We start from the raw sequence: 11,077 nt of genomic DNA on the forward strand, positions 1-11,077 counted from the left end.
CAAGAGCCCTCTCTTTCTGCAAGGGCTCCCGCGTATCTATCAGTCCTCTTAAAAAAATAAAATTATATACTGTTCAAAATAACAGTCTTAATGGGCAAACCTTAGCTTATAATTATACAGACTTTAACAGACAGCTCTATTAAAGGTTACCTGCCGTTAAAAATACTCTAGCCTTCTCCCAAACATTCCTTTTCTCAATGCTTTGTAAACTGTTGGAGGACTTCAAAGTAGTCTGGGAAGGTCTTTCTGGTGCAACCTGGATCCTTAATTGTCACAGGAACACCTGCACAGGCAGCGAGCGAAAACGCCATGGCCATTCTGTGATCATCATATGTGTCAATTGCCATTACATTCAATTTCTCTGGAGGGGAGATAATACAGTAGTCTGGGCCTTCTTCCACTGTTGCTCCAAGCTAAAAAGTGGTAAAAGAGAGTAAGAATATATGCCACGAGTAAGCAACTAAAATGGTTGAAAATGTGAAGGAAACCACTGATACCAACCTTTCTGAGTTCCGTGCAAATGGCAATCATTCGTTCCGTCTCCTTCACTCTCCAACTTGCCACTGATAATAAATCAAGTTTCAATCAGATGGTTATTGAGAAGTCATGGGGGAATGGCGATGATTAATCAGAGAACAAGTAATGGGTATCAAAAGAGTTAGCAATTGATGCAATTGATGATTTCACGTGGTGGCCCAGCAAAGAAGAGGCAGCTTGTGGAAGGGGCTATCTAGAAAAAAAGGCCAGAGTGAAAGCTGTCATAGAGGGGGCCACCAGGAAGGAAAATGTGGAAGCATGATAGAATGTTATGGTCCTCAGTGGAGGGGCCTGCCTAGGTATGGGACTAGGTGGGACCCAGCCTAGTATGGGTCAGGTTTAAAGGGCCTAGCCTAACACGTTCCATCGGCTCTGGGGCTTTTAAAGAAACTAATGTTTCAAAAAAAGATTAAAAAATGATGCAACTGATTTTAGAGACCTCTTTTTTCACAACCCCAAACTCACCATCTCTTATGGCTGTTGGCCCATCAGCAAAAAGCGCAACAACAGCCAGAGTCATGGCAACATCGGGCATTTTGTTCATGTTGACATCAATGGCACGTAAGCGTTTCTTCTTGGCAGGATCCAGTGGTGGACCAGAAACCGTTACACTGTTCTCAGTCCATGTAACTGCTGCCCCCATTTTCTCAAGAACTTCTGCAAATTTCACATCCCCCTGCAATTTAGGCAACATAACATGGCTCAGTTCAAGAGATTGCCACAATCAATGATTCTTCAAAAATAGATATCCCTTGTTTGCTACCTGTAAACTGCTTGTTCCGCAACCTTCTACAGTAACAGTGCCACCTGTGACTGCGGCGCCGGCTAGGAAATAACTAGCACTTGATGCATCTCCTTCAACGTAAGCTTTTCCGGGTGACCTGTTGAACCCATCACAGATATTAGACTGGTAAAAAAATTACTATCCTGGGCCGGCTCACCAGGCTTGCATAGAGTGATGACATTGTTTTCATATAAAGCTTACTTGTACTTCTGACCACCCCTAATTAAAAATCTGTCCCAGTCACCATCATGCTCCACAGAAACCCCAAAGCGTTCCATCAATTTGAGTGTCATCTCAACATATGGAATAGAAATTAGTTTGTCAGCTATCTCAATTTCCACATCTCCTAGAGCCAAAGGAGCTGACATGAGCAGTGCGGTCAAGTATTGACTGCTGACAGATCCAGAGAGTTTCACCTGCAAAAAGATGGGGAAAGTATGTATTATGAATCATAAAGTCAATAGATGAACTTGGGTGCCACTCCAAAGTACTAGGCAATTCACTTCAGAGATAAAAGTAGCAATTTTTTGAGAAAGAACTGTAGAAAAGAAGTCCAACAAATTACAGAGGCAAAATTTTAGCCAAATGCAAGATATGGGACTTGCAAAACAATCTTATGGAGAACTAAAGAAAGGAACTTCAATTTCTTTAGATCAGATTTTAGTTGGTGTTACACAAACCAGTTCATTCATGTGTTATGTTATATGATACGCTTTGATAGGAGTTGTACAGAGGATGATCCTAACCACAATAAATTCGCTGATGCTGACCACAAGAAATTCCTACCACTGAAAGGATATGGAACAGAATTCTAAAGCATAAACTTTACGGATGTGAAAGTGGACCAATAGATATGTTGTTGAGGCAAGTTTTCAATCTAGGATTAAGCATTATCAAAATTCAAGGATAGGTTTTCACCATTAATTATTTATTCTATATTTTCTCTGCATAATTTTTTTTTTTTTGAAAGATGACAATTTTATTGATGCTATGAAAATTACAATGGGGACAAGGGGTCCCAACTTGCATTGCATAGTATCAAATAAGGTTGGCCAGGGGCATATCCCTTGGCCAATAAAACGAAACAAATCTTTTCGAGATCTTCGATGACCGAGTTCAAAGAGTATCACCATACATAAACCTTTCCTTTTCATTACCCAATGGTGTGTTCATGTGAGTGCCTTGAAGAGAACTCCAAGCTCCGGGAAGATTCAAAGGCTATATACCTCATGTACAACCCCCTACACATTTACCATCCTGAACATTCCAAATCTACATCCTACATATACACTAACTTAAAGAGACCTCGGTAAAATTCTTTGCAGTCTTCTAGCTTCCTCCCTTCATCAAAAAGTAATTGCAACCACCCAAAGGACCGTCTATCAAAAAAGAACTTCGACAAAACCATACACCAAAACGTCATAAAACTCTAGACCAAAAATTTACGCACACTTCCTCAAATCCCTCATTAGAATCCCAATGTGGAAATCCAGTTCCATTTCTTTGGAAAAGAAGTCTGAAGCGAATTCCGGGAAAGGAACCTCTTCCACTGGATCCAACCGGATAGCGATCAGTTCCTTTATCTTCCTAATGAAATAATTTGCTTAGCTTCCCATTCTAGCCGACGCAACTTGTTTTCATACTCCAGACGACCTCTGAAATAAGGGAGCTTGTATACCAGGGTGCAAAATATCCTTAACATTATAAGTACCTGTTATAGGAAAAAGTTCCTCCGCATTATTCCTGTAGTCCTCCTGGAATTGCTTCCACTGTCTTTTGATGAATCCTTTTACCAATTCTGTTAAGGTAAGAGATTCAGCTTTAGCTTTCGCTTCATTATATTTCATGCTTCTAACCCAACGGTGATGTTCAAACCATTGCGAACAATCGGGTGCCTCCCTTCGTATCCGTTTATATGTTCAAACCATAGAAGCAGGAAACGTCCCTGGGGAATGGGAAACACGTTTCCGAAACGGATACGATACAGATATTAAAAAGTTGTGAAAACATCGGGGAAGCGCCTGTGAAACGCACCTGAAACGTATGCAAAACTCGTGTGAAACGTATGTGAAACTCATGTGAAACGTGTTTCCGGAAAAAGAGAAACGCATTTCCCTTGTTTTTAAGTTAAAGCATCAGTAATTTCTGTGTTTTAGGAAATGAATTTTCTGGAAAAAGTTTTATGCGTTTCCCAAACGTTTCCCAAATGTTTCTCTAACGTTTCCCAAGACGTTTCCCTTGCGTTTCCCAAGATGTTTCCCAATGCGTTTCACATGCGTTTCTCTATCGTTTCCCGTTTCACGTTTCCCCTTTGATTTTTTCCACGCGTTTCACGTTTCTGTTTCACGTACCGTTTCCCGTTTCCCGTTTCCGTTTCCCGAACTGGTAACTATGACTTCAAACTTCCGAGGAAGAAGGAGAAAAAGCTATTTTCCTAAATACAACAAATGGGCCCCACTCACCTTTTCCTGAGGAAAACCAACATACTTTTTTATCTTTTCTTCATCACCCCCCTATTTCTTGTATATATTGGTGTAACCACCCCATACTACCTACACTTGGGCCCCACGTCTTGGATGTCTCGAATGAAGCAGATATTAAAAGCTGACAGTCCTTTTCCAAACAAAACTAATCATGATAGCCTCAGAGAGACAGATATCGTCACCGCCTTTTCCTTACACGAAAGAATACACTTGTCATCCCAAGCGCGATCCCCAAGGAGACTAATATCTATTATCTGTCACACTAAGTCAGCCTATTTTCAATCCGTCCTTATCTCGAAAGATTTTCATTCGCAATATATCCACAAGAAGACTCAAAGCCCCTATTCTATCTACACCAGGGCTATTATGGTGGAGAATTTTCCAGAATCAGGCCAAGGGTCATTCTCCCCACGTAAAGGAACCTCCTTAGCACGAGGGACCCACTGTAGGGAGATTCTCGCCTGATGACACCAGTGGCATTTCTTCCTCCATCTGAAGTTAACATGGAGAGCAGAGCCATTTGTGGTGTTTATTATCTGAGATATATCCGAAATTCCCAATGGAGCTTCTCTTCCCTAATGGTAGGGGGCATCGGTTCAACCTATTTAGCAGACATCTTCTACATCTCTGCCTCCATCCAAAATTATTGTAGTCCGAAGATCCACCCTGCATTTTTTGAACTTTACCCCCATCAGTTTTGATTCAATGACGGCCACTAAGTCAAGTCTATTCTGAAGGATAAGATTTTTTACCGCTCGAGTTTTCCTATCCTCCCTTAACCCCTTATGTTCCAAAATCCTAGCTTCATTGGGAGCAGGGTTCAGAACTCCCAAAAGCTTCACCGTGCTTCTTATACAAAAATTTCTGGATGGATGCCGCCCAAAGGAACAACACCCACTTTCCGAATATCGAATGTGGTCTTTTTGCTAACAGCTTCCTTGGCACAAGTCTCCCCCCGTGATCGATGAGATATCTTCCCCTGAATATTGGGAATCCACCTATGTGAATAGCCCTTTCCGCTGCATAATTTTTTGAGTTACTCATATTATAAATATTCAGTATTTCCATCAAAATAGTTTAGGTAGATTGTTTTATTTTATTTTTTTAACTTAGAATGTACTCTATAGATAGATATATGTTCGGCCTCAGTACCATTCATGACTCCATTAAGTCACCAATATTTAAGGGCCTCTTTGGATACAACCAAAATTGGTCTTTATTTGCAAATAAGATTGTTTTAAGTGAATCTTATTTGTAAATGAGTCACCACTTCAGAAGCCATTAACTAAGGTTTAAAAATATTAAAACCAATATTTGCATATAATATATGGACTATATGCACATAATATTATATGCAAATAACCTTTAAGGTTATCCAAAGAGGCCCTATAGTTTCAATAATAAGCATAATCCAAAGTGAGAGAAATTAATGGTGCTTTAGCCAAATTTACCATACAAGCGAACTTCCAAGTTCCAGGTGGACTTTTTTTTAATAGGTAAGATGGGACCAAACCTCCGACCTCAAGGTTGAAGAGCAAAGTCTTGACCATTGAGCTAGATGCTCAACCCCTCGAGGTAGACTTCTGATGTGCTTTCTGGAGGGAACATGTTATATAAACACACTTGTGCAATCTTTATGCAAATACGCATAACAAGAAAGCTTGAAGTAAACCTAAGATGAGTCTTACTGTTATATAAAAATGCTACGTGATAACACCAGTTGGTGCATTGGGATTGCAAAGCTATGACAAATAGCTATCATTGACAAACTGTTAATGCTAGAATGAGCAACAAAGTAAAGCAAAAGCGGCAATCAATAAAAGTTCCCCTGAAAGTTTGAATGAAGAACTGTTAGTTGCAGAATGAGCAACAACGTAAAGAAAAAAGTGGCCCTCAATAAAAGTTCCCTTCGATTGGAAGTCGGACTGATCTTAAATACGATTTACATTTGAGGACTTTTAGGTAGTAACCACATGATCACAAAGGAATTTAATGCAACAAACAATCTCCTGTCGACGTTAACAAGAGAAAATCTAGATTAATCAGAACAAATCCTGGACTAATAACCATATATGGCGTCCGATGTTTTGTAGGTCAGAAGGTGAACATCAGAAAAGTTCCATAACATCTGGGATACTAGTATAAACATTCAGGAAGAACATTAAAGCACGAAGGCTATTCCAATAGAGCAACATGCTCAAACGCCAATCCCGAAATTTTTTCCCTAAGGCTCCGCTTCTTTCGACGTAAAAATGGAAGTAAATTTTGTTTTATATTGTAGAAATTAACTTAAAACAAATTTTACATCAATTTTTACGTTGAAAAAAATGGAGCCTAAATGAAAACAATCCATCAAAGTGGCATGTTGATTGTAAAGGCACTCCAACTTGTGGTAAGCCAAAGCATAAGACAAAAGGTTGTGAAACATAAGGTGCTTACCTCATTGGGACCATACCAGGTTGCCAGTACCTAGCTAGAATGAATAGAGACTACATTCATTTAACTCAGCCAGTATCACTCATTAATTTTCAACCTTGAGTAAAAAAAATTATTTTTTGTTTCCAAACAGAATGTAGAGGTCAAGGTGGTAGATATGAAAGAAATATTTTAGGCAAAAACTCAACAATGCCAAAAGAGAAACACTTCCTAGAATTAACAGAAAAACTAGAAGGATATCATCTTTCGCAATTCACTCCCATTCAAAACCAAAGTAAAAATAGCATTTCAATTTAAGGCTCACCTTCCCTCCGGGAAGGCCTCCATTTGCATTTACACGAACAGGAGGACAATTAGAGCCCAAGAAGCAATCAACATCAGCACCAAGCTGCCGCAGACCAGAAACCAAGTCCCCTATTGGCCGCTCTCTCATCCTTGGAACCCCATCAAGTATGTAACTGATCCCAAAAAAGGCAGAAATCCTTCAGTTTAAAGAGCATGACAAGACATGAAATACATTTCTCTGCATACACAAAATTACAGCTTAGCCATTCAAAAAAAAAAAAAAAAAAAAAAAACACTACTGCCTAGAGGGACCTTGATTTTCCACCAGCAGCAGTAACTGCAGCTGTCAATGGACGCATCGCAGTGCCAGCGTTCCCTAGAAAAAGTAGAACTTCTTCACTCAAATCCTTTCCCACTGGAAACAATCCGCCACAACCTTGTACAATTGCTCTTTTCATTGCAGGTTCTTCTTCCACATGTAGTCCAAGGGTTCTCAGTGCCCCAAGCATATAATGGACATCCTCACTGCTTAACAAGTTGTCAACAATTGTAGTTCCCTGATAAAATATTGAAAGAAGCTTCAATGTTAATTTCGAATGTCTAAGGTAATATCATGAAAAGTGAGAGATAAATATAAGAAAAAATGAATACAGAAAGGCGTAAATTATAAATAAAAGAAACACCAGTGCTTTGGTCCATGTCAAGTTCGCTTCATGAGTGACATCCCCTTATAGATCTTGGAAGAGGCTCTAGTGGAAAAAACATAAACATGTGGAGAGATCCATCATAAAAAATCGAGAAATAGAAACAAATTCAAAAGCAATATATACACCTTAGAAAAAAATATTTTTTGAATGATGCCCCTTAGAAGAGAATTGGATGAATTAACTAAAATGTAGCAAAATAAATAATTGTTCTGAAATTATTCTGCTCAATGTGGATCAAGCATTTGAAGCATGTAAACCAGCTTGTAAAGTGTGTCATTGTAGAGAGGAGTGTAACTAAAACAACACAAAAGGGGGGCCAATAAATGTAAAAACTATTGATGGTCAACAAGTATGATTGTCCAAGCTGTACAAAGTCACAAAAAATTACAAATCAACCATATTAGAGAGTTCTGTCACATAATAAACACCATTAGAGCCACAGTTCCTATTGAATTCAATGGGAAAAATGCTTTTCAGATTGTTGCAACTTCTTTTTTATTACTCCACAATGAATATGAAAGCAAAAACTTTCCGTGATGCCTATTGATCAACTTCCATGCTATCTTGTTTACCCTTACAATGCTAGAGAAAGAATGCCAAAACTACCACACCATTCCTGTCGGTCCTACAGTTCTAAGAAATTTGTAGCAAGGTCAACTGCTTGTATTCCCATCAAATGAGGCAAATATATTGATAAAATGAAAAGAAGCAGCTCCCTTTACTAATGGATGTTCCAAGCTCACATGTACTTAGTCACAGAGCAATATTCTGATGGAACATAAAGTTCTTAAGGTAGGACATTGAAGATAGACCCATCACTGGCATTTGAAATCAAGGTAAAGCAAATAGAGGAAAAAAAAAAAAAAACCCAACAAGTCATACTATTTTATAAGTAAAACCCAAAAAATCATTAAGAAAAAATTCCGGAAAATGACTACAAACGTTTCAAAAAGTTCCAAAATTGGGTTCACTAGCATGTAAAGTTGATTTTACTAATAACGTTAAAATTTCACTAGTCACATTCTATCAATCTTTGTCAGAATAATATCTGAACTACTAGACCAAGAGCCTTGCGATTTGAAGCATCATAGTGTATGCAAAAATCAACTCAAATTCAAATCCAAACGACCCAAAATGCGTAATTCCAAATAATCCAAACAAGATGCAAAAAATACAATGAAGGAACAGAGTAATTAAAACGAAATCCCAACTTATCTACCATTTAAATAAACCTCTAAATTCCAATTTACCCAATATAATCTATCAAATCCTTGAGTCGAATTCCAAGAGAGAAAGAGAAACCCAATTAAAGAAAAGTATAATTCACCTCGGATAAGGCCGCAAGAAGTAGAATTCGATTAGACAGAGACTTAGAACCAGGGAGCTTAACAGTTCCTGAAATCTCTTTAATGGGCTTCAACACTATCTCAGGCGAGGCCCGCGGCTTTTCTGCGGTGGCCAAAGAAGCCAAAACCCTAACAGAAATTAAAGAAATACAATTCCCACCGATTATTTTCGTTCTTAGACCCTCAAAACCCACAACTTTAGCTTCTGATCCCATCCACAAAGAAGAAAAGGGTCTGGGTTTTTTCTGGGTCTCGCTAAAATGCGCGGGAAAATGGCCATTTTTAAGGCCCGAGGCGATGCTAGCTTGCGCCATTCTCTTTTCTCTCTGCAACACAACGAAATTATTGTGTTTAGTTCTCAATCTACCCTTCTCTTATGAAGCCCAACAGGAATGAGGGGGTGCGTAGGTTAAGAAGGGCGGTCGTTTTATATCTGCTCTCACTTACCTACTACCCATGAAAGTTTTGAAAGAGAAGAAAGGGATTTTATTTTTGGTGAGAGAAAGCGAAAGAGGGTGGCGGAATTTTAGATGGATCCTCCCATCTGACCCCTTTTTGGGAGGAGGTTGGTGGGCTAAAAGGGATCTCCCAAAAATGGATCAAGGGTTCATGTTAAGACGAAATCACCTTGTCTTGTATACTCTAAAAAGCTGGTTACAGACTACAGTTTACAATTCTCAAAAAGCTCTCGGGCATCCTTTGACACCTTCTCAAAGCATATTCGCTTCATTATACAAAACATGTTGGTGTCAATATCAGTGGCCTAAGGGCGTGTTAGAAACGAGCTTTGCGGTTTAGAGGGATGCCAAACAAGATTTTCGGGATTTTTAACACTTTTCATTCTCCACACCAAAAATGTTTGCTTATTACAATGAGAAGAGTGTAGCTACAATGAGAAGAGTGTAGCTGCTAACTTTGCTACACCGACGGCTTAAAATACAGTGGGCCTCACATTGTGTAGCTTCACTTAACTCTATTATAATAGTTGCCAAACACGACTGAAGTTTGTTATTAATAAATTTTGAGATAGCAACCTTTGAGTCTTGATCTATTATCAAATGATTTCACTAATCCCCAATAGGATTTGCTTGGCAATTTTGCATAAACCCATTTCACGGCTAACTTTTGCAAGAGACAACCACCACCTCAGTTTAATTAAAGACAAATGTGAGCCTTGAACTAGCAAATCCCTTATATTAAAAATGATGAAATAACCCAATGAGCCTAAAACAACATTTCAATGATATAACAACAATGGCGTGCAAATGGATTATCAATCTTTGAAGACAAGGAGAATGTGACCCAAACTAATCTTGCCAAAGCCCAAGACGCCTCAGAAGACGAATTACGAATTATCGACAGAACACAAAGACTCCGAGGGTGAGTGTAGATTTCAAAGAAGAAATACTCCCACACTCCCAACTAAAGACACTCCCAAAGATCTCAATATGCACTCATTATGTAACTCAACACTCATTTAGTGAGTGTTGAGCAACAACCACAACATATATTAGATCATTGAGAATCTATTGTTCTCTCTCTTTCCTCTAGTTACTGTCTGTAGGGCCCCTGCCTAACCCTAGCTTACCTATCAAAATAATGAGTGGAAAGGCATCTCTTAGAGCCACATAAGACCAACATCATCATCAGAGTCTCCCCGCTCGGCTCATATGGTAATGGAGGAAAGTCTGGCCAACGTAAGGATAGCCGCCACTGTAAAAAAAAACAAACAAGACGAAATCTATGTTTGGATTTTAGATTGTTTTCTAACCACAGATGAGATTTTATTAGATGGGTAGCGAGTCTCTTTGTTTGGAGTTGGTATTGTGTTTATGGCCGCCAGAGATGGCTATGAAGGATGTAGTATTGTTTTGAGAGTTTTGAAACCTCTGAAATAGGGGTATTTTTATCTTTTTTTTCATAGAATATGATTATTTTGCCAGTTTTGAGATGGGGTTATTATTTTTCATTTTTTAATATTGTCTTGCATGTGAAGATGGAATCTCATTTTCAAGAAATTTTTTAATATTATATTTTAAGGAGTTGGATGGTAAGTTTGAGAGAGAGACCAAAAAACTTACGGGTGAAATTCTCTTATGCTCTGTTTGGTTGGTTGTGGATGGGTGGGAGATTAGGAGAAGAAGAAGTCAACCGGAGATCAAAAGGAGATCAAAAGAAGATCGGTCAATGGGGAGATTAGGAGAGGATGTAGGGAAGGTTGTTTGGTTGCTTAAGATTTGTGGGAGATCTCCCAGACGTCTTCTCAACTCTATCTCCCCGAGATTTCTCCTCAAATTTCTACATTTTGGTAAAATTCGGGGAGTGAATTTAGAAAGCGCTACATCACCCGACCGGCTCCCGACAACCCCGGTGGTCAAAGACCCCAAAATTGCTAAAATGGAGACCAAACAACCTTCGGCAAATTAAGAGAAGATCATTCCCCTATATTTTTCTCAAAAATAAGTAACCAAACAGAGCCTTAGGGCCCGTTTCGATGCA

General features: G+C 38.9%; 1 protein-coding gene across 1 annotated transcript; it reads right to left on the reverse strand.

Moving 5' to 3' along the window:
- Positions 1 to 48: 48 nt before the first annotated feature.
- LOC143877387 (RNA 3'-terminal phosphate cyclase/enolpyruvate transferase, alpha/beta) lies at positions 49 to 9,189 on the reverse strand. Its single transcript, XM_077379402.1, has 8 exons — positions 8,560 to 9,189; positions 6,838 to 7,082; positions 6,545 to 6,698; positions 1,523 to 1,737; positions 1,301 to 1,418; positions 1,003 to 1,213; positions 502 to 563; positions 49 to 413 (listed from the first exon to the last, which is right to left on the reverse strand). The coding sequence occupies exons 1-8, from the start codon at positions 8,890 to 8,892 to the stop codon at positions 195 to 197; spliced, it is 1,557 nt and encodes a 518-aa protein (XP_077235517.1). The 5' UTR covers positions 8,893 to 9,189; the 3' UTR covers positions 49 to 194.
- Positions 9,190 to 11,077: the final 1,888 nt, after the last annotated feature.

Source organism: Tasmannia lanceolata, unplaced genomic scaffold (assembly GCF_043159265.1).
Source record: "Tasmannia lanceolata isolate RefF3 unplaced genomic scaffold, GAP_Taslan_0.1 ptg000002l, whole genome shotgun sequence".
Classification (NCBI taxonomy): domain Eukaryota; kingdom Viridiplantae; phylum Streptophyta; class Magnoliopsida; order Canellales; family Winteraceae; genus Tasmannia; species Tasmannia lanceolata.

Bases quoted from the DNA above. Each gene is read 5' to 3' on its own strand.
- LOC143877387 (XM_077379402.1), bottom strand. From the start codon at position 8,892: ATGGCGCAAGCTAGCATCGCCTCGGGCCTTAAAAATGGCCATTTTCCC. The intron at 1,738-6,544 runs GTGAGCCTTAAA...ATCTTTTTGCAG, and splicing joins GAGGCCTTCCCGGAGGGAAG to GTGAAACTCTCTGGATCTGT. The intron at 1,419-1,522 runs GTAAGCTTTATA...TGGGTTCAACAG, and splicing joins AGGGGTGGTCAGAAGTACAA to GTCACCCGGAAAAGCTTACG.